Source organism: Acytostelium subglobosum (assembly GCF_000787575.1).
Source record: "Acytostelium subglobosum LB1 DNA, scaffold: scaffold3, whole genome shotgun sequence".
NCBI classification, from domain to species: domain Eukaryota; phylum Evosea; class Eumycetozoa; order Acytosteliales; family Acytosteliaceae; genus Acytostelium; species Acytostelium subglobosum.
Window position 1 is genome coordinate 788,773 of NW_012236529.1, and position 22,362 is coordinate 811,134.

The 22,362-nt window shown below is 44.1% G+C and overlaps 9 protein-coding genes across 9 annotated transcripts; 2 read left to right on the forward strand and 7 right to left on the reverse strand.

Annotated features, from left to right (window-relative positions):
- Positions 1-862: 862 nt before the first annotated feature.
- Positions 863-2,759, forward strand: SAMD00019534_018010 (hypothetical protein; the record flags this gene model as incomplete). Its single annotated transcript, XM_012902392.1, has 5 exons — positions 863-1,289; positions 1,373-1,662; positions 1,763-2,182; positions 2,256-2,458; positions 2,540-2,759. The coding sequence occupies 5 exons, from the start codon at positions 863-865 to the stop codon at positions 2,757-2,759; spliced, it is 1,560 nt and encodes a 519-aa protein (XP_012757846.1).
- A 1,073-nt stretch (positions 2,760-3,832) lies between these two features.
- SAMD00019534_018020 (hypothetical protein) lies at positions 3,833-6,165 on the forward strand (the record flags this gene model as incomplete). The annotated part of the gene is made up of 7 exons (XM_012902393.1): positions 3,833-4,038; positions 4,113-4,285; positions 4,378-4,690; positions 4,750-5,112; positions 5,197-5,395; positions 5,462-6,021; positions 6,102-6,165. The coding sequence occupies 7 exons, from the start codon at positions 3,833-3,835 to the stop codon at positions 6,163-6,165; spliced, it is 1,878 nt and encodes a 625-aa protein (XP_012757847.1).
- Positions 6,166-6,369: 204 nt separating this feature from the next.
- On the reverse strand, positions 6,370-7,428 carry SAMD00019534_018030 (hypothetical protein; the record flags this gene model as incomplete). The annotated part of the gene is made up of 1 exon (XM_012902394.1): positions 6,370-7,428. One exon carries the CDS (start codon positions 7,426-7,428, stop codon positions 6,370-6,372), a length of 1,059 nt encoding a protein of 352 aa, XP_012757848.1.
- A 230-nt stretch (positions 7,429-7,658) lies between these two features.
- On the reverse strand, positions 7,659-8,204 carry SAMD00019534_018040 (hypothetical protein; the record flags this gene model as incomplete). Its single annotated transcript, XM_012902395.1, has 1 exon — positions 7,659-8,204. The coding sequence occupies one exon, from the start codon at positions 8,202-8,204 to the stop codon at positions 7,659-7,661; it is 546 nt and encodes a 181-aa protein (XP_012757849.1).
- Positions 8,205-9,088: 884 nt separating this feature from the next.
- Positions 9,089-9,595, reverse strand: SAMD00019534_018050 (hypothetical protein; the record flags this gene model as incomplete). Its single annotated transcript, XM_012902396.1, has 1 exon — positions 9,089-9,595. The coding sequence occupies one exon, from the start codon at positions 9,593-9,595 to the stop codon at positions 9,089-9,091; it is 507 nt and encodes a 168-aa protein (XP_012757850.1).
- Positions 9,596-10,606: 1,011 nt separating this feature from the next.
- On the reverse strand, positions 10,607-12,458 carry SAMD00019534_018060 (hypothetical protein; the record flags this gene model as incomplete). The annotated part of the gene is made up of 5 exons (XM_012902397.1): positions 10,607-10,783; positions 10,871-10,948; positions 11,027-11,227; positions 11,295-11,476; positions 11,555-12,458. The coding sequence occupies 5 exons, from the start codon at positions 12,456-12,458 to the stop codon at positions 10,607-10,609; spliced, it is 1,542 nt and encodes a 513-aa protein (XP_012757851.1).
- Positions 12,459-13,040: 582 nt separating this feature from the next.
- Positions 13,041-18,410, reverse strand: SAMD00019534_018070 (hypothetical protein; the record flags this gene model as incomplete). Its single annotated transcript, XM_012902398.1, has 3 exons — positions 13,041-16,163; positions 16,225-16,386; positions 16,458-18,410. The coding sequence occupies 3 exons, from the start codon at positions 18,408-18,410 to the stop codon at positions 13,041-13,043; spliced, it is 5,238 nt and encodes a 1,745-aa protein (XP_012757852.1).
- Positions 18,411-19,309: 899 nt separating this feature from the next.
- SAMD00019534_018080 (hypothetical protein) lies at positions 19,310-20,376 on the reverse strand (the record flags this gene model as incomplete). The annotated part of the gene is made up of 3 exons (XM_012902399.1): positions 19,310-19,498; positions 19,561-20,156; positions 20,238-20,376. Coding segments are annotated over 3 exons (924 nt in total), but the record flags the coding sequence as incomplete, so codon positions are not given.
- Positions 20,377-20,844: 468 nt separating this feature from the next.
- On the reverse strand, positions 20,845-22,085 carry SAMD00019534_018090 (hypothetical protein; the record flags this gene model as incomplete). The annotated part of the gene is made up of 2 exons (XM_012902400.1): positions 20,845-21,614; positions 21,704-22,085. Coding segments are annotated over 2 exons (1,152 nt in total), but the record flags the coding sequence as incomplete, so codon positions are not given.
- Between the last annotated feature and the right edge of the window lie 277 nt (positions 22,086-22,362).

Below are 22,362 nucleotides of genomic sequence, written 5' to 3' on the forward strand. Positions count from 1 at the left end.
GTGGAGTGGAGTGGAGTGGATAGATAGGTAGACTAATGATGAACAATGCACAGACCCGATAGCCGGACAGACTGACTAATATAAGATGGATGATAATGTTATATGTCTGATTGATGATTGATTGTTTGAATGGTCTGGAAGTAGAAGTAGCGAGTGAAAGGATAGAATAGGTACCCACAGAGATAGAGACAACATGTAGTACCGTTGTGGTTGTCATGTAACAACAACATCATCATCAATCAATCAATCAATCAATCAAATCAATCAATCATCCCCACCATCACACCACCACTTCATCACCACTCAGTGTGATTCTAATTAATTATCTCTTTGACTTTGTCTATTGAATGATTGATTGATTGATTGAGGGTGAGTAAGTGTGTAGTGATTATTATGTGTGAGATATAAATAGTATTATTACTACTAAGAACTGTTAAGTTGTGTTCACCACTTAACTGTATATATCTCATTGTCAATGATGAATGACAAATACTTCATTCACATTTGTGTACAATCCCTTGACTTGAAGACTAATGCACAGACAACTTCTGTTGTCCACTTTATTTTTTTTTTCAGATTCGTTGAGGGCTGCCCTGAGAAGAGGCAAGACGCAGGTGTCTGTTGTTCATTCATTCATTCAAACTATTACACTGAACTTGTGTGTGTATGTTTGTATAACAGCACCATCTTCTCGAGATCTTTGGTCGACACCTCATTCAGCTGGTTCACACGCTTCATTCAAGCAAGCGTGATCATTCAATCAATCAATCAATCAATCAATCGTATCGAATCAATCTCTCTGTGGCTCTGGGGTCTTCAACGTTCTCAAGAATCAATCGAACAAACAAACAAACAAACAATCATGTCAACAATGAATATAACAAGCGATGAGGTCAACTTCTTGGTATATAAGTACTTGCAAGAGTCAGGCTTCCAACACTCAGCCTTCACCTTCTTTAATGAGAGCTGCGTGGCCAAGTCAGAGGTGGTCAGCCACGACGACCTGCCCCACGGCACACTGATATCATTCCTGCAGAAGGGTCTACAATACATGGAGGTCGAGACGCATCTACAGGACGACGGTACCGAGCTGAACTGCAGCGAGCCCTTCTCTCTGGTGTCAGCGCACGTCTGTCAGCTAAAGAAGAAGTCTGACAAGGCATCCAAGGCAGACAAAGACGTCACCATGACGCCAGCAAAGAAGGAATCAAACAATGTTGGTGGCAGTGCTACCAAGTCATCAGTCAAGAAAGAGAAGGACAAAGACAAAGATGTAAAGATGAAGGATAGTATGTGTACCTCACATTTGACTCTGTGTCTTGACAAGATCATCATACTCACTCAATCAACTCAATCAAACTCAAACAAACAGAGAAAGATAAGAAGGATAAAGAGAAGGATAAGACAGATGTAAAGTTGAACACTTTGGAGATACCAGAGTCATGTGTGACAACACTGAAAGGTCATAAGAACGAGGTGTTTGTGTGCTCTTGGAATCCAAAGTACCCAATGCTTGCATCAGGCAGTGGCGATAGCACTGCGCGTATCTGGACATTGCCAACCGATTTGCCAATGTCCAAGGGTCAGATCAACTCCATCGTCCTTCATCATGACAACTCATCGTTACACAAGTCCATCGACGTTACCACCTTGGATTGGAATGTATGGATACCCTTATCACGCGATCACATGATCACATGATCATTCATACTCACTCACTCACTTAATCAATCAATCAATCAATCAATCGACTTAAATGTAGCATGATGGATCACTACTAGCGACAGGATCATATGACGGATATGCTAGAGTGTGGACGGCAAAGGGAGAGTTGATGTTTGTGCTGACACAGCATCAGGCACCGATATTCTCACTAAAGTGGAACAAGAAGGGCGACTACCTGCTAAGTGGGTCGGTCGACAAGACATCGATCGTATGGGACATCAACACGGGCAGTGTCAAACAGCAGTTTGAGTTCCATTCGGCGCCAACACTCGACATTGATTGGCGCAACAACACGCAGTTTGCATCGTGCTCGACCGATCGATTGATACACATCTGTGAGGTTGGTAGAGATCGTCCCATCAAGACATTCGAAGGTCACGACGACGAGATCAACGCAATCAAATGGGATCCATCAGGTACACTCTTGGCATCATGTTCTGATGATACAACTGCAAAGGTATGTATTGTCGAGGCGAGGCGAGTCGCTGGCTGGCTTACTGACACAACATCGTTATAACTATCATATCTAGATATGGAGCTTAAAGAGTGAAGATTGTGTACATGATTTGAAAAAGCATAGCAAGGAGATTTACACGATAAAGTGGAGTCCAACTGGACCGGGATCGGCCAACCCAAACATGAACCTTGTACTGGCCAGCGCATCATTCGACAGCACCGTCAAGCTATGGGATGTAGAGGTCGGATCTTGTATTCATAATTTCGCCAAGCACTCGTATGTTACTCAATTCCCATTCATTTATTCAATCAATCAATCAATCATCATACTGACTGACTGACTTGACTTCAAAAATAGTGATCCAGTGTACACAGTATCATTCAGTCCTAATGGCGAGTACTTGGCAAGTGGCTCATTCGACAAGTTTTTATATATATGGTCAGTCAAGGATGGAAGCTTGGTCAAGACATTCAAGGGCAGTGGTGGCATCTTTGACGTCTCCTGGAATACCACAGGAGACAAGCTATCAGCATGTTTCTCTAATAGCACTGTCAGTGTTATCGATGTTAAAATATAATATTAAATAATAATCTCATCACTCAATCATCACTCATTTTGGAAACAAGAAAACTATTATTTATTTAAATTGGGGTCTTTCTTGTGATGGTTTGATGATTGTTTGGATTGGATGATTGATTACTTAGTCATGAGTAGTTGAAAGGACGACGGTCTCTTCATTGACACTTTGGATATCCAATACAATGATTTCAGCATTGACGAAAACAACAGAGAGCAAGACCAAGAGAATAGCCAGAAGTACAAATAATTGGTAAAAGTTGGTAATTTGCATTATGTTTGGTTATCGGATTGTTTTTGAAGATGATATAAATATTTAACTTTGATTTGATATATAATGATGATGGAATCAAACCATATTTATAGTCATTTTAATTTAATAATAATTAAAGGAATAGGGATTGGAATTATAGAAATCGGTCAACGATGTGGTGATCTAGGTCAAACTGTTTGTCAGTATTACAAATAAATAATTCCCAATCAATATATTACAAAACACACTATATTCATCACATGTAGTTTACAAATGAACAATCATTCTACATATCAATCCAAATAATCAATTTTGGTATTATCCCACATTTACACATTACAGTGATTATTATGAAGATTATTTTGTAGATTGGGGGATTTGAGTCATCACATAAATTGATGAATTTACATCTTTATTTGGTCCATTGTTGTAAACAACTCTATGTCAATAGAAATGAAACGATTAATGATCTAGGGATGTTTGATATAGATTAGTTATAATCACAAAAACCCAAGTTGGGACTATTCCTTCCACATTGTTTTTGTGCAGTGCAAAACTTTTAAAAATCAAAAATAACCTTATTTGAAGAAATTACCTTGTTCACATTCATCTCTCTCATGTGAGATACACTTCAAACTGTCATTTAGTTAGTTATAACTAACAATATATATTATATATTACGTATACATAAGATATCTAGATTGTACTTGTGGGAAGCTATATATTTAAGAAGGACAGCATTCAATCAAACAATCATTCATTCAATCAATCAATCAATCAATCAATCAAATATACACACAACATAGTTGATTCGCCAAGAAATGGCAGATGATCCTACACAGCCAAATCAGTGTACATTGGCAGTTGAGCATGATGATGATGAGGTAGCACAAGCACCCAATGGTTGGGCCATACTCAAGTCACTCAACCCTGCATATCCCGACTATCCTCTTGTCGACAATGAGGTGGTCCTAGGCAGGCAACCAAACAGCACAATACACTTTAATGATATGAATATCTCTGGCAAGTATGTATTCATTCAATCATTCAATCATTCAATCATTCAATCATTCAATCAAATGCTTACATAACTCTCCACAGACATTGCGCCATCATTAAGACAAGCGACCCAGGTGATGCTCAAGCGATTGCATTCTTATATGACCACAGCACGAATGGAACATACATTGATGGCATCAAGGTTGGCAAGGGCAACAGATTCCTCCTATCCAATGGTCAAGAGATTGGTCTGGTCGGCAAGAAACAAGGACAAGGTATGTTCACTCAATCAATCAATCAATCAATCAATCAACTTACTCCGATCACTCATTCATTCACATCAATCAATCAATCACAACATAAACAGAGAAGATTGCATTTATATATCATGCCTGTGAGAAGGAAGAGGAGGACGATGGTGGTCCTCAGAGGAAGTATCATATTGGAGAGACATTGGGTTCGGGCAACTTTGCCACGGTGAAGTTGGCAGTCGACAAGAAGACTGGTGACAAGTTCGCCATCAAGATCATCGACAAGAAGAAGTTCATGATGAACTCATCGTCAAGAAAGGACGCACTGATGGACGAAGTCAAGATCCTCCAGCAGCTCAATCACAAGAACATCATTCACATCCAAGAGGTCTTTGACACAGAGAGGACACTGTTCCTTGTACTAGAGTTGTATGTGTCATCCTTACCTTTGCATCAGCGACAACAACTAACATGACGTGCTCACATAGGGTTGAGGGAGGAGAGTTGTTGGATGATATTTTGGACAACTGTTTCTACAAGGAGGATAAGGCAAAGGAGTTCTTTAGACAGCTGGTCAATGCTGTAAAGTACTTGCACGATCAGGGCATTGCTCATCGTGATCTGAAACCACAGAATATACTGTTAAAGCACAAGAGGGATGAATGCGACGACGCGATCAAACTCAGTGACTTTGGTCTGTCCAGGACAATTGGCGAGGGCAGCTTCATGAAGACCATGTGTGGAACGCCTCAATACCTAGCACCAGAGATTCTCACCAATGGCGCAAATGGAGCTGGTGGATATGGTAAAGAAGTAGACTGTTGGAGTATGGGTGCCATTCTATATGTCATGTATGTGTATACCTACCAGGTACCTCATCAATGTTGATCAATCCCAAACTCACTCACTCACCATCAATCAATCAATATGTATAGGCTTTGTGGACATCCTCCCTTTGATGATAGTCAAGATATATCAATATTTGAACAGATTAGGAATGCTGTCTATGAGTTCCCTGATGAGGATTGGGCAACAGTGTCAGCAGAGGCCAAGGATCTTATCAAGAGATTGCTGACGGCAAACCCATCAAAGAGGTACTCATGTAATCAAATCCTAGAGCATCCTTGGTATAATGTATGTTGTAATGATTGAATTACAATGATCGCGCATTGTACTTACACTCGCCTGTACTCGTTCTAGAAATCAAACACACTGGAAGCATTGTTGGAGAAGGATAAAGAGAATGGAGATCGACTACTGGGCAAGAGAAAGTCAGAGGATTCACTGCTGCCTATCCAAGCAGATGCCAATGGTGGTGGAGATTCAGTGGTTGCAGTGTTAAAGAAATCCAAGAGTCAACTAGGAGACCAAGGCAATGGCAACAGCAATATGAGCATTGGCAGTGGTGGCGGCGGTGGTACAGGCAGTAACATGAGCATAGGAAGCACAAACAGCAACAGCAGTGGCAATATGATGAGGGACGACTCTGACACTGACGACGAAAACGACACCAAGGATATCAAACCAATATCACCAATCAAATCAAAGTCTTCATTGGGTTCGAATGGTAATCTGGCTGCAAGCATCAACAACAACAATCTCAGCAGCGGCGGTGGCAGTGGAGGCATTTCAACAACAACTACAGCATCAACAGCAACAAGCAGCAGTGGAGGCGGAGGTTCTGGCCAGAACTCACCGCCAGTGTTCAGTGTACCAGCTCCCAAAACGCCAACAAAGGAGCTGCCTATGTGTATGTTTGGGTAAGTCGAACAGTTCACCAACATCATGATTGATTCATTAATCTGACCTGACACCTTTCCAATCATAATTATAATAATAGTGATAAATGCTATCGAAAGAATCCGCAGCATTTCAAAGAGTATAGACATCCTGGCAAGAAATAGTTGTAAAGCTGCTGGTACTCCAGCCAGCCTCGATCGAGCCAATCACATGATAACTCTCCCAACAACCTGTCGCCATCGGTGTCAGCAACTGCGGCAGCCGCCAGGTGGACTGAGGACCAACCAAACACTCACGCACAGTAAATACTCAAAGGTAACAGCTTGTTTATTCCTTGTAGCCATGCAGTCGCCAGAGTCATTGTATAATTATTTATCACTGATTTGTCCAAGAATGACATCACACAAGCTGACAACCTTCAAGAGTCCACCGTGGGTATAGGCTTCGTTCGAAATTAGCTTGAGTAGTCGAATGAGATGTACTTGCTCCATTATTGTCCTGAGAGGGGAAGAGAGGTCGCCAAAGAGTACTGTCAGGACATTGACGTGGTTCTCTCTGGCAGCCAACAATATTGCATCGAGTGAAGGGGCAAATGTCCAGTGGCCATTTGTCTTGATTCCTTGAAGAATGTACTGTACAATGTCGGCCTGTCCTTTGCTACATGCTAGCTCAACCACCTGAAGAAGTAGTGCATGGTTTCGACGCACATCTATGTATCCATTATCAATGAGAATACGTAGGTTATTGACGTTGCCGAATGTTAGGTCGGAGAAGCTATTCGCAAACTGGATACTTGCACTGCCAGCCACATCGATCATATATTGAATACATTCGCTATCCTTGATTGATTTGCAATTGAATATCGCTATTGAATAGTCAATCATATCTAACTCATCAATAATGAGAATGTGTTGATGCAGCAACTTGAGATGATAAAGTGAGAGGGACGCTGCCAATTGAATGAGTTCCACGATTAAGTTGTCATCGGTGGTATTCAAAATTGCATTGCCACATTCAATGAACACCTCCTCTGTCATCAAACTATTGTCTTGTCCAACGGAAGCCAACAAATCGAATAGGCCATCTTTCCTAAAGGTTACCAAACTGCTTTGAATGTGTTGGGCCAGCATCAGACCGATCTCAGGTCTTATTCGGCACCAGAATGTTGACTTGTTGATATGGGCGTCATATTCTGTATATACATAGATATCTGATGATGAAGCTATGCAAGTATCCAAAATCTTGTTGACAAGCTCGACTCTACCTGTTGTGGCAGCCGCCATGAATCCTGCACCAAAATCTATATCAAAGAGTCTACCCTCCGATTTGCTTTGTAGAAACATGTAGTCGATTACATCTTGGCGATCACTCTTTATCGCACTTGCCAAGATTGTGCTGAACCTGAGGTTCAATGATTTGTATGACATGATCTTATCTAGTAACCCAATTGACAATATGCTGGGGTGAATGTTATCGATCCATATATGCTGATCATTATGAGGAAGCAGGGCTATCATGAGGAGGGTAACATCCTCCAGACCCCGCGAAAGTGATGTTCGCAATGTGATTCTGATGAGATATTCTTTTAAATCGTCTGTAGCTTCATTGATTAAGTACATAATGATATCCACATGTCCTTGCTCCAATGCCACATCGATCAAAAGAAAAGAAGTTTCTCGAAAGCTCTTCGGGTTGAATGAGATGACCAACTTGAGCATGTCCAAATGACCAGTTGCAGCACATGTGACAAGGAGGTGTATGTGTCTGTAGGTTTGCAAATAGTGGAGATACGTTGAGCAATCTCCAGCAAACCACTCTTGATGGCTTGGCCAAGATGCTTGTTCCAGACTTTAGAGGGGATATCTGGACGTACTTGCTCAAACAATCCGATCATCTCCATTGCGTATGGTTTGTCGATCCAATCCGATCTCATCCTATTCTCGATAAAGGAATCTGTTGGGATGCCAACAACCCTAGAAATGGAGATCAACTTCCGCAGTTTGTCTGGATGCTGGATCGAGAATAAAAGGTCCACAGAGATATCCAGTTGTTCAATGGCATTGATTGTAACGTATTCTTGCAATACATTCTCCCAACCAATTTGTGGATTGGTGGTGGATAGGTGGTCAATAAAGTCCTCATCGGGATCCAATGTCATCAAAGGGTTGGCAAGGAGTGTAGTGAGGGCCACATTATTGAGCATGGCCACTGCAGAGGGGACCAATGATTTGTTGTGAGGATATGTGTCGGCCACTGTGTTGTAGCGCTTGATGAACCAATCTGTTGCGCCATATCTGATGTACTTGTCAAGGCTATCTTGGTCAAACAATGTCCGACCCTTGACAATGGTCTTCTAGTCCACCCCAAGGGTCTTGTGAATATCGCTTACAAAGCCCATGATAGTCATGTTCAGCAATTTGTTCCTAAAAACCATGTGTATCGCTGTATCTAGGCGATCGTCTCTGATGTGCTGGTCGTCAACACCATCTGTACTTGACTCTGGTTGTTTCCTAATGTGTGATTGAGTCATAATTAGTATGTTTGTGCTATTTCGATTGTACTTGGAGCATACCTCTTGTGATCTCTTTGGATGATTTTGATGAGTTCCTTGCACAACTGAATGATTTGTGTGCATCCTTGTTCATTTGAGATGTGAAGTACTGAATGAATGCTTCGTAGACGGTGAGGTTTGGACATGAGGACGAAGGGTGATTGTGGCCAAGTGATCAAGAGGTGCTCCAATACATTGTAGGCATTGCCATGTGCAGCCACTCCAAGATGCTTCAATGTGGGCACCATGTCATATGGCTCATCAAGCATCCTCTTGAACAAGTCCAATCTGTCATGCTCGCAGGCCAACATGAACACTTTGGGGAAGCAATGTTTCAACATCTTCTTACCAATGATCTTATTTGCCACACAATCGAATGCCTCTAATAATGGATTGTTGATCGCCGATTCCAATGATACATCGCCCAGCCCAGATCCAACCAAGGCACCTTCGCAATCAAAAGTTCTATCGCCTCTACAGATCCATGTTCCAAGAGATGGTTACATGCTTTAATGACTGAGTCCTCTTCAGTATCATCAGAGTCTTTGAAGTGTCTCGTGTGCTGATGTTTGAAGAGACTGGGCATGGTCTCGATACAGCCCCGTTTGATGGCCCTCCTTAGACAGCCGCGGTGATAGGTGAACTTGTACTTCTTGTTGATGAGTTGACACACCCGCTGCAAAAACCAGTGCACTCTTGGAAAAGTCATTGTCGCCAGTCTGTATGTTGAACAACTTTTTCTTGCGTTTGATGAACATCTCGACTACCTCCACCGTCATCTTGCTACCAATTGCTATGGCGCTAATCATCAGTTTAAGATGGTGATGTGTCAATGAGAATAGGGTGGTCTTGTGATTAGCGATCAACCATCCCATCTCAGGGGTCATTGCTCGGAACATCCGCTTCGCCTCTTTGTCGCCGTCGTAGTCTGAGCGAATAACGAATGCCTCGCCGCCAATGCTAAGGACCCTTTCAACGGCGACCAAGTCATTGTCGATGATGGATTGAATGAGGAATGGTTGAGTCGTCAGATCCGATCTCATATAGTCGACCTGTTTGATTGAAGCTAGCCGCTTGTCCAGGTGTGAGGGTGCTAACCTCACGTGGATCTGCCCAACTGTCTGACTATCCATACTAGGCAACCGATCATCAAGTATTAGATTGACCACTGCATATTGTCTGTGGACAAGTGCTGTCTCCAACAATCGATTGATTAGCGCTGAATCTGTCTTGGTGTTTCTCCGTGAGATACTTGATGATGTCCCCTGGCCACAGCAGTCTTGATAGATGATCCAAGATATACCGACAAATCCGATGCATCCTCCTTACTGTCATTATCACGACAGTGCCTGTTGAGTAGAAGGTCCAGAGTCTGTACAAGGCGGCCTTTCTCAACGCATACTTTGATCCAAACAATCAAGTCCAGGGGCTTCACATCCTTGGGATAGTTGTCAAGTATGTACTGTACACTGTCAAAGTGATCATTATCGTTCTGGATTGAGTGTTGTAGACATTTCCATAATAGATCGTGATTGCTATAGATGTTGTTGTATTCTTGATTGAGTAGCTTGAGCATATCAATGTGCACACCTGGTCGTTGACCAGATGAGAAGTTGAGGGCAAATATGTTGTCGCTTAGGTCCATCGCGCCTACATGCTGCAACAATGTTCGTACGAGAAGTGGTCGGCAGTATCGATAGCCAAGAACAGAGTCTTGAAGTTGATCTTGGGTATGAGTCGATGTGCATTGAATCCAAGGTATGACTGTAGCAAAGCGAAGTTGATGTTGGCATTGTTTAGTACTTCATCCAAAGTTGTTGTGTTATTATATTCAATAACATGTTGTCATTGTTGGACATTATTAGACTATGTTGTAGTTGAGTGAATGAAGTTGCGAACAATGTGGACTCAGTCCAAAAAAGAGACGACTCTTCGTCGACCAATCAATTAGTCAATCAGTCAATCAATCATTTATTGTGATGGGAGAGAGATTGATGGGAAACAACTTGGCAATTATATGATGGTGTTTCCTTTGCATGTCTTGGCTTGGCCATTTAGGATACATTCAACAAAAAGTTGAGAATGTCACTCAATGATAGAATGCCCTCCACCTTCTTGGCGGCGTCCACGCAGACCAATCGATGCACTCTCTTCTTAATACTCTTCTCAATCACATCGCCCAGCTTATCGTTCTTTGTACATGTATGGATTTGTTCCGCTCTCTGCCACAGCTATTGATTGAATGTTCGATTGATTGATCCATTGTTAGTTGTGTGGCCTACCCTTGCCCCTATCCGTCAGACGACGTCATATGTTACCTTTGAGAAAGTGGTCAACACTTGATGGACAGGCTTGTCCAAATCTGAAGGTGACAGGTTACCTTGTTTGGCCATCAGCTAGAGAACATGCGAGAAGGTAAGTTAGGGTCTTTGAAGCTTGCTTGCTTGTGATTGATTGATTGATCAATAACATACGGTTACATCACTCTTTGAGTATACATCAATGACCTTGCCATTGTCGTCTATGATGGGAACGGCAGAGATCTTCTTCTCGGCCAGTAGCTCCAACACCTTGATCAAAGGTGTCTCAGTATGCACTGTAACAACCTTTTCAAACGTTCCAATTCCCAGTGATCCTAATGTACATGACAACAAATATGTTGGAAGATCCGGCAGCTACATCATTACCAAAGTATTGTTAGTTAGTCAATCATGGTCGCGATCAATCATCGACTATACATACACTCTTCATCATAAATGCCAATATCCTGGAATGTGTCAGGATGTGAAGTATAGAGTTCGTCTCCTTCTTGTCCACAACAGGCAGTCTATGTATCTTATACTTGAGAAGCAATGTCGCGGACTCGTATAGATTGGTCTCGGGCTCAGTGTATATCAATGTCTTTGGTCTCTCCACGTTAATCTCTGAATGTATTGAGTTGATCACGTGTTAGTGAGTGCGCTCACTCACTCATGTGACTGATCGATCCATGATGAACATACCTCTCCAGAACGTCTCTATTCGATGGATACCCATGTCCTGGAAGATGTTGTCTGATTTAGGTTTGTGATAATAGAATAGTAGGATGTCGATAAAGTCAGATACTGTGATCATTCCAGTGAACTCTTGAAGTTGACTACTCCAGAGTGGCGCAGACTTGATGCCATTCTCCTCCAGCGCGTAGAATGCCGACTTGACCACGAGCTTCGTGTCCAACACTACGACCTTGCCACTGATCGGTATGACATCGTAGCATGTATGTCTCTTGAGAAAGTCAGAGAATATCACCTTGCCCAGGAAGAGGTTGTGCTCGTGTGGTGAGGTCGTCGACGGCTTCTGAGTGGCGGCGTCGTCTGTCGTCTTTGCCAGCCCACTGGCAACATCGACTGTCCCCGGCCCTGATGGCATGCTACTACTGTTGCTGCTATTGTCTACACTGATGACATCGTTGGATAGAGGGGTCGAAGTCTGTCTGAGCGGGTTGCCATGTGTTGCGTCCTCCAAGGCAACATCGATGGACGTCTCTCTCAGTCGCTCCTCAAGCGTCGGTTCGACGACAGACGCGGTCGATGATGATGATGTAGGTTGTACCGCCACGGGCGTAGGCTTCTGAATGGTGGCCACCGAGTCGACAGAGGTGGTGACAAAGTGAGGCATCTTGAGGTTGATCCTGGTTGGGGGCATCGACGAGTCGTCCTCAATCACAAACATCGAATCGCTGGACGTTGCCATGTTGTTGGGTACAGGTGACTGCGATGGTGAAGTCGTCGGTGACAATGAAGCCATTGGGTTGATCATTGTTGAGCCCATTTGAGGAGTATCAACTGATATCCTAATATCATCAGGGTCCTCTTGATTGATTATACCTGACATATTCAATGCATTACTATCTTCTGATGATGACATTTGTACACTATTATTATTATTATTGTTATTGTCGTTGTTGTCGTTGTTGACTATGTTGTTGCTTGTTGTTGTTGTTGTAGATGACGATGATGTAGTAGTCGTTGTTGTTGGTGATGTTGATTGTTGTAGAACTGGTGATGTATTGCTACTACGAGTCAAACTCATTAACTGTTGTTGATGTGAGTTGTAGAATGCTTTCTTCTTGATCAATGATGTCTCTTCTCTCTCTATTGATTCTAACAGTTCAATATCGTCATCATCGTTTGAATACCACATCGCACGGGGGGGTATAGATATATTCTAGATCCCTTTAACTTGATGTTATTCTATCTTGACGTTACTGCTGCTGCAATGGATGGGAATGGAATGGACTGAATGGTTGGTTGGGAGACAAGTGTGTCTCTCTCGTGAGCTTAAGATTGAATGAACTTGAAATTTGAATTTAAATTAAAAATTGATGATTTTCAAAGTTCCAACTCAATCTCAAACTTTGATTAACATGGACAAGTATACCTGGACATCAATCCATATTATTAATATTATTAATATACATTGTTTATTGGTGTTATGGATAACATTGGATTAAGTCCTAAAGTCCAATCCAAAGACACATGCTTTGGCTGTCTTGTCCCAACTGCCAGTGATGATTGTAGATTCGTTGGTCTCAAGTGAGGAGATCCTGTTGGTGTGATTGTGGATGGTACGATGTGCTCTTCCAGTGTTGACATCCCATAGTTTGACAGTGCCATCGTATGATCCTGATACAACCAGACTGTTGATGAAGCTCTTGACACCCATCACCTCATCAGTGTGTCCAGACAGCGTGTGGTAGCTCTCAGCATAGTTTGAATCCCATACTTGTAGCGTAGAGTCGGCAGAGGCCGTAATGAACTTTCGTTGATTGTTGTCATCCTCGTCGCCACGATGAAGTAACAGTGAGTTGATGCTGCCTGAGTGGCCTTGAAGCGTCCTCAGACATTCGCCACTCTCAACCGACCACACCTTAACTTTGCCATCGCATGAGCCAGTGAGCAGTGTGTCCATGTCGTGCTCCATGCACTTGATCCAATCGCTGTGACCTGAGAGTATCTTGAGTGTGCTCATCGTGCGGATGTCCCATATACGGATGTTTGTGTCCCTGCTTCCTGAGATGACCTTGTAGCCATCACACACCAATGTCATGATGGGCTGCTGATGGCCGACCAGTGTGGCCGACGGCTTTGAAGCGCGGTCGTCCCACACACCAATCGTGTTGTCGTACGAGCCAGAGATTATCTGATGAGAGTCAAAGATGCGTAGACAACTGATCGAGCCCTTGTGGCCTCTGAAAGACTTGATCTTGGCGCACTTGCTCAAGTCCCACAGCTTGATGGTCTTGTCGTACGAGCTGCTAAACACCTTGGAGTCGGCGCCAACCTCGATCGAGTTGACCCATCCGCCATGTCCCTCCAGCGTGCCAAGACAACGAGTCGAAGTCATATCCCACACCTTGAGTGTAGAGTCTGCACTGCCTGTGATCAGCGCGTTGGTTTCTTTGTGGCCGTGCGCCACCAATGCCAGACAGAGCACGCCCTCCTTGTGTCCAGTGAATGTCTTCATGATGTAGTCGCCTCTGTTCTCTGAGATGTCGCGGTAGTCCAACTTGGCACTAGTCTTTGATCGAGTCTCAGCCCATGCACTTCGCAAATTCATGATCTTGGCATTGTTGTTGCGCTGCGCCACTATGTTGCTGGACTTCTCATCGATGAGATGAGTCAACAACTCAATGCCCTCATTTGTGGACACGTGCCTCAGTCCTACGGGCAAATAGATGTCCTTGGCCTTGGTCGACTTGGACATCTCCTTCTGGATGTGTCTGCTGCTGGCATCTGCTGCGACGGTAGTGGCCTTGTTAGCGTCGATCTGATCCATGTCCTGAATATCGCGTGCCCTCGTGATGTTGGACACTACCTGCATCATCGTGTCGGTGCGGTCCGCGTCAAAGCTGACTCGGGAGCACATCTTGTTGACAAAGCGACGCACGAGATCGGGCTGCGAGCCCAGATTGATCATGTAGTACACCATCTTGCTCAGCAGTGAGAACTCCATGTCCTTCTCCTCCTGCTTGAGCTTGTCCTGCTTGTCTGTCGTGTATGAGCCCCACTTTATCATCTCGCGTATGATGTTACCGTAGAGCATGCGACAGCGATGCTCGAGTGTGTCGTAGAAGAACTGCTCCCAGAAGTTGTAGTTCTGCCAGATGTCCTGGTTCCTGAGTCGCTCGCTCACATGCTCGTTCGAGCCATTGGCTAGACGATGGTAGACGAATGACGCCTCGAGGTACATGCGCGTCGAGGCAAAGTCCGAGTGAGTGTTGGCTTCTCGCAGAGCCGCCTTGAGCAGGTCGCCAAGACAGTAGAACAGAGCGTCGCTCAGACGCGCCTTGATGGGCACGTTCTCGCCCGCCGAGTTCTTCTGATGCTTCATGAGCAAGCGGCCAAAGAGCTGTCTGCCCGAGTCAAACTTGAGCAACTCTAGCACTTGTTGGATGTCAGAGGATTCTGGCGGGGCGTCGCTGCCCAGTCTGTCGATCAGTTGTTCGATGATGGCCACAAATGATTTGTACTGCTCTTCAATGATCTTTGATGGTAGGCCGTCTTGTTGAAGCGAGAGTACACTGTCGCCAATCGAGATTGAGTTGCTGTAGATCTCCATAGAGACAGGCACTTCCTTGGCCTGGATGGCCACGCTGGCTGGCTTGTTGACGCTCGCCTGTGGAGTTGCCATCGCATCCTGCTTAAGTTGAGGGAATCTGATGCACTCCTTGCCGGCTGATGTGTTGTTGTTGCTACTGCTGCTGCTTCCACTGCCACTAGCACTGGAGCTATTCCTACGAAGAGCTGAAGGAGCTGGTGCATGAACCGTCGTATACTTTGACTGCTCCAACACACCCAGACCCTGGTGCACGGTCGTGTAGTACTGTGCGCACAACTCTTCGACTGGACGCTTATACTTTTGCGTCTCGATCAGGTAGTCGAACAAGTTGGTCTTGGGCCAGTTGTGCTGGTCCAGGAAGAAGCTGAAGGCTTGTGAGTCAACCAGAGCCGTGTAGAATGTGCCATTATCCTGCGATGAGGGCCATGTCCTTGACTTGATAAACTCTGCGCGATTGAACAGAGTGATTGGCTTGGGGAAGACGCGCAAGTACTTGAGATGGCGTCGGTAGTCGCACATTATCGAGCAAAAGAATTGAAGGAATGAGAGGCGGATGTGGTCGTCGATCGATGCAGATGATGGAGGTGCAGGCGCTGAGTGGAAGTGTGGTCGACCACCCTGTTGTTGTTGCTGTTGCTGTTGTTGGGTCGACCTTAGACCTGTGTTTGTCGACGCTGAACTGGTATTGGGAGGAGCGGGCATTGGTGACATGGAGTTGAGGTTGAAGTTGGGCAAGTCGGACGCCAACAGTTCGTACTGCAACACGCGTCTTAGTTGATTGATCAGCTGTGTGGTCTCGCGCTCAGGCATGCTAGCCTGATTCAGCGTGGTCTGTGACTGAGGTATCATGATGTGATTGTTGTCCAAGTCCACGACGACAATCTCGTTAAGCAAGTTCTCCTCAGTCATGATGCTATGGCTGTATGATTTGTGTACTCCCATAATGAATGGGAAGGGTGAATAGATGTACTCTAGCAACAACTCTGGCAATATTGGTACATAGACATGTGGCTAGAGGGGAGACAGGTCAGTGGTTGGTCCGCCATTGACTGGCGAGTGTGGATATACATACCCAAGAGAATGGATGCAGGAGGGATGAGACAATCTCGGCGATAAGGGTCAGCAGGGAGTAGTGATCGCTGATGATTACGATCTTCTGTTCGAGCAATATACATTTAAACAAGAGTATTACACTCTTGATATCCAAACATTTAAAGAGTAGAGAGTATGGAAGCTAATTTGATTGATTGATTGGGCATTAGTAAGTGATTGGTCGTGGACAAATGATCAATCCAATGAACTTACTTCGGACATGGGTAAAAGACAGTCTGGTGGTCTTCTGAGTGTAATGGTTGTGTTGTTGACTGTGTGCACTACGCTGTTGACACCTTGCACTGGCAATGCTACCTCTTGGACAATGTTGTAGATTGTTCTCTCGATTGGCAATGCATTGGAGTTGGATGATAATGATGTGGAGGCGGCCGGTGAGAAGAACACCTTTTGATAGATGTCATTCAGACACACTCGGAAGTAGCCATAGAATGGATAATGTGACAGGATGCATATGCACTTTGGTGCGTATACTGTGCTCGGATGATGATAACCTGATTGACTTAGTGAGAGTGGACTTGCTGTGGATGCACTGCCACCTGATGGTCGCATGGTGGGTGTCTGCGCACTGCCACCATCCACCTGCTGCTGTACATCGACAGTGTTGCTTGATCCACGTCTCTTTTTCACCTCTGATACCATATCATCGCTGGCCAGTTCATAAAAGGTGAGACATGAGCCATAGAAGCGCACGCCAGTCTCATTGGTGAGGACAAATGGGAAGAAGGAGGGCGCCTGCTCCTCCTTGGTGAGTGTTGCTCCCTTGGGGAAGCAGTACATCCATATGTGATTGGGAAGTATCTCCTCGTCGCGTGGCGGGTAGAAATCCAGCAGCTCACCCTTATAGGCCATCTCCAGGGGGTCGACTTGGCGCGAAACAGTCTCGTATCGATTGTCGATCGGCTCCAACTTGGTCGAGCAGCCAACGACAAAGAAGAAGTCAATAGGTCGCGTTGGCTGGAATCTGGTCTCCTTCTCTTTCTTCTGTTTGGCCTCCTTGGCCTTACGTCGCTCCTCCTGTCGCTCCTTGTCGCGCTGTCGCTGCTGCTCTTCCTCCTCGCGCTGCCTCAGCTTCTCGCGTGCACGTTCCTTTTCTCGCTCGATCGCCTCCTTCTCCAGTTCCTTGGTGCGCTCTTTTGCCAACTGCTCCTCGATGATTGCCATTCGCTCATCCTTCTTCTTGGCTTCGAGGCTGAGGGATGAGCCACCCCCTGAGCCCTTCTCCATCTTTGCAGTAATGCGCTTGGTGAGCTTCTTGATCTGGCTGCCACCCTTGCCAATGAATGATGACATGTCCTTGTGCTCCTTGCTATCGCCCCCAATCGTTCGCTGTCTCGACAGACTGTGTGCGGGGCCGTGGGTCGCTGGGGTGACGACGCCGTCCTCGGTGGATGCCGAGCTGCTTGTGTCTGTATCATTGAGCAGGACAATGTCGCGTATCCTTATGACCATGAGCACCTTGAGTTCGGACGTTGTCTTTTCCATCGGCATCCACTGATCGATTGTGTAGCTGTCTATGAGTGAACCAGTTGCACTGCTCTCTGAAGAAGTGTCGGAGGAGTTGCCTGCCGCGGCAGTGGTCGCTGTCGCCGAAGTGGGAGTTGGCGGAGCCAACTTGTTTGAGCTGGTGGCTGTGGTGATGGTCGATGCGCCATTGACTATGGGCTTGTTGGACACCTGCAGGACATACTTGACGCTTCCAATATCAACGTTGTTGCCCAGGATGTTCTGACTGTGCACGGTGAACTCAATGTCATCGATCCTCGACGTGGTCGTGACAGTGAACTTCTCATTCCACAGCGGGTTGGCCGTCTTCTTCTGTGTCTTTGTCTTGAACTTCTTGCCATCAACCTTGAACTTTACAAACACGTCCTTCTCATTGATGTTGCGTCCCTGTATCTCCTCGACGTAGATAGTGGTCACGCGTGAGGCTGTGCCGCCTGCATGTATGTTTGGTGAATGATCACCTGATGTAGTTGAGCCAACTTGTTGTTGTTGTTGTTGTTGTAGTTGTTGCTGTTCCAGTTGTCGTTGTTGTGATACTGCTAATGATGTTGATGTTAAAGTTGAAGATGAAGCAGTTGATGATGGTGACGATGATACTACATTGATCAATGTAGTAGTAGTAGGTTCCACTACTTCATTCATCTTAATAATCTCTCTTGTCTCTATCTCTGTTTCTCGAACTGTTATAATATTTGATTGATTGTACAATCGAATGAAGGGTAGGTTGTCTCTTCTTCTTAAGTTAACAGGACAATCAAGTGATCAATGAAAGTGATATGAGGTAAAGTGAGGTGAGTGAGTGACTGAGCAGCGATGCGCTGCTGTGGTTTGAATTTGTGTTCCGATCCTCAACAACAGCAACACTACCAAACAAAGTTGTTGATATAAATGTGTATCTGTATATGTATCTGAATATATATATGTATGTATGTGTGTATATGTGTGTGTATGTTGCAGTGAATAATGTGGTAAAGAATGATGGGGTGGACAAGTCGTTTTGATTGATTGACCATACATTACCCCAACACCACCCCACCAACAATTCAACTTTGCATTGTTGTTGATCTCCGATTCCCTTTTGCTTCTAAAACGAGATGGGTTGGTGATGGACATGTCCAAACTTAATTAATTTCCCTACTTTATATTTCATTGTTGTTAGGAATGATGACGATGATGAAGATCATGTTGATGTCTTGATGCTTCTCTAAATCGTCATTTCATTCAATGAACCATCATTCACCAAGTCCCAACCAACAACTCAATTAGTGGCTACTATAATACTGTTTACAGTTTGTTAGTTTTGGTTGTCTCGCAGTACATGTTTATTTTATATATCTACATCCAGGGTTTGGTCGCTGCTGCTGCCACATACACAAGCGATTGATTGACCTGCTGCTGCTTGCTTAGTTTGTTTGTTTGATAAAACGCGATCGTTTGTTTGTTTGGTTGTAAGATTGTTAGACTGATTGGTTGTGGCTGTGACAGTGACTGATGATGATGATGATAATGACTAAGGTATTATGTTGAGTTGAGATGATTTAGAATGTAGTAGTGTCCAGCATGACGGTCAACACTCTGACGACGTTGTGAGCCATCAAAGAATGTACATCGGAAACAAGATGCTTCTTGGCATCAAGCTTGCCCACAGTGTGGATATCCTTCTTCTCTGGATCGATCTTGTCCTCCTCTTGCAGCGCTTTGTGGTATGACTTGGTCAACTCCAACAGGTCCTATTGTGGTAGTACAAGATCAGTATGGACTCGTACCAAGTTCAAACACCAAGGATACATACATTGAGCTTCTTCTCGTTGTTCTGGTTGTGGACATCAAACTTCTCGAGGTTAAGACCATCGGTCCACTTCTTCTTGTGAAGGTTCAGCAACATCTTCTCCTCCAGCTCGTTCTTGCTGTAGCTGATGGCGATTGAGTAGTAGCCACGGTTGAGTCCGTGGATCAGGGCCTGGATGGAGGCATCCTGCAGATGACCAATGTTGGATGTGATCTGTCTGGGCTCGACAGCTGGCGACGTCTTTATGGTTCTAAAGGCATCGACGACGACCTTTCCTCTGACAGACTGCAGTGGGTCGACGACCAAGGCCACGGCTCTCGACTGCAGCTGCTCAAAGCTCTGTTGAGTGTTGACGTCGACGGCCGACAACCAACAGCCAAAGCCTGGATGACTGTGATACCATCCAATAACAATCTCGTTTCTACCTGTTTGCTTGAGCATATCGAGCATCTTTGTTTGGAACACTGGGTCGATGGCCTCTACACTGACACTAGTACCGCTCTGTGGCATAGCAAACACATCAATAACTCTAATAGTATACTCATCAACGAATTCACCAAGCATCAAACCCATAACCTCCAGTGGTACACCTGCTCTAGCTATATATTGATTGTTGACGATGATGTTTGTGAACATTGTTAGTGATTGATCAAACATACATTCACATGTCAATCACATACCATGCTGTAACATCTTTAGCAATGCCAATGATGATATCTGAATTGTCTCTGCTGTATCTGGTAGATGGGTGGCATCTGTAACCTTCTCCATTCCCATTCCATCTCTAGTGAGCATATTCATAAGGTTTGCTCTATTCATTCTTTGTTTTCTTTCTTTATGTAATGTAATATAAATATGTATAAATATATATATGTTTGTACGAATATTATATGTATGTTTGTAATGTATTTGATAAATTGTGAGTGTGAATGATCAATTTAATTGATTGATGATCACTATGTGATGTTCATCCACCCAAATTCGCAAAAACTTTCATAACTCCTCAAAAAGTGAAGTACGATTTGAAGTGTTTCCGGGTCCCTCTTTGAATAAAGTCCATTTGGTCTAACAACAAATAAACAAGAAGTTATCTAATAATTGGAGTAGTGACACTCCAAGTATACTGACTCTCATCAATCACACTAAATTCCAAGTTTGGTAATCATTACCAAATCAAGTAGTTTGGTCTAAAGATGGTAATGATAACCCTGAATGATTGATTGACCCAGAGTGAGTGGTACCATACGTTACTTTACTTTAGTACTTGTTCTTGATGTAATTGTACTACCGCAGCCTAACAATGATGTAGCATAGTAGTGTACCATCATCGCCTTGATTATCAATTAGTTGTTTGTGTACAATCTCCAAGTCATGTCCTCCTTTGACATTCTCTTCAAACAATGCAATACCCTCGCGACAAGCTGGTAACACTAGTATTGCCGTACCACCTACATGTAGGTGTCGATGAATGATTGATGGAAGGCGATTGGCTGCGCTCTGTGTGTATATAAGGTCCGATCCAATGATCCAATCAAACTCGCCCAGCTGGTGATCGTCATCGCTCCAGTCCAACTTGCACACATCGATGTGGCCCAGATCCCTCTGCTCCTGTTGGAATCGTTGAACATTGAGTCCAATGTTTTCCAGAACATTGTCCACATAGTCCGTCATCAGTATCTTGCGACAGTAGAGACTGGCAACGAGCCCGGTCAGTCCGCATCCGCTGCCCAGCTCGAGTACATTGGTGTTGCTCAGTCGCGATGCATTGGCAATGATGATCTCGGCCAATGCCAATGACGAGTCCCATATCTTCCAGCCCAATCCAGCATCACCATAACAGAGTTGACTGATCTTTATCACGCGTGATCCACTACCATTCAGTTTGTCAAAGACTACACTCTTCTCCTGATGGACCTTTGTGTTTCGTTTGTATAACTGCATCTGGTCCAATATCGAATGACCTGTACCCTTCACCGTCTCACTCCATTGATTTGCCATGACTAACTTGTTCATCAATGAATGTATTCCAAGTGATGTGAATGTAACATAATGATCATCTATCATTTGATTGATTGATTTAGTGATTGAGTGAGTGAGTGGGATAGTTCCAGTATGATTGATTGAATGAATGAGTATGAATACATACATCTCAATGTAATAAAGAGATATACAGCCTTTAGTATATGTATTAGGATGTTATCTTTTGATAATGATTGGTCATTGATCAAACTGATGAGGACACTATAGATGTGATCAATGATTGTGGCTACATCCTCATTATTCGTTCTTCTAATTACTGTTTCAAGTAATGTCAAGTCCAATGAAACATGTTTATGTTGTGCATCACTCTCATCAACATCATCAACTTCATCATATTGTTGTTGTTGTAGTTTGATCAAACTATCCTCAAGACTACACAACAACGTTGACTTTGTTTGATCGTCAAGTGGCGTATCGTTATCAATTTGATAATGATGTGGTATTAGGTTATTAATTATATTTAACTGATGATGTTGATGTTCTATCATCTGCTATACATATAAATATATCTCTATCTGTATCTCTATCTGTATCGGGTATTGATTGAATAGTGGTCCGCTGACTTGGACTTGCGAAGCCAAGACAATCATTTCTAACTTTGTTGTTGTCGACATCATACCACACATTTGCAGCAAAAGGTTGATTCTTTCATGCACCTTGTGGGGTATCTCGAGATACTTAGGACCAACTTCCAAGACCCCTGTCTCATTTTAGATTGACCACTACACTCTGTACTCGTGTACATTATACAGATACTATCTCTAT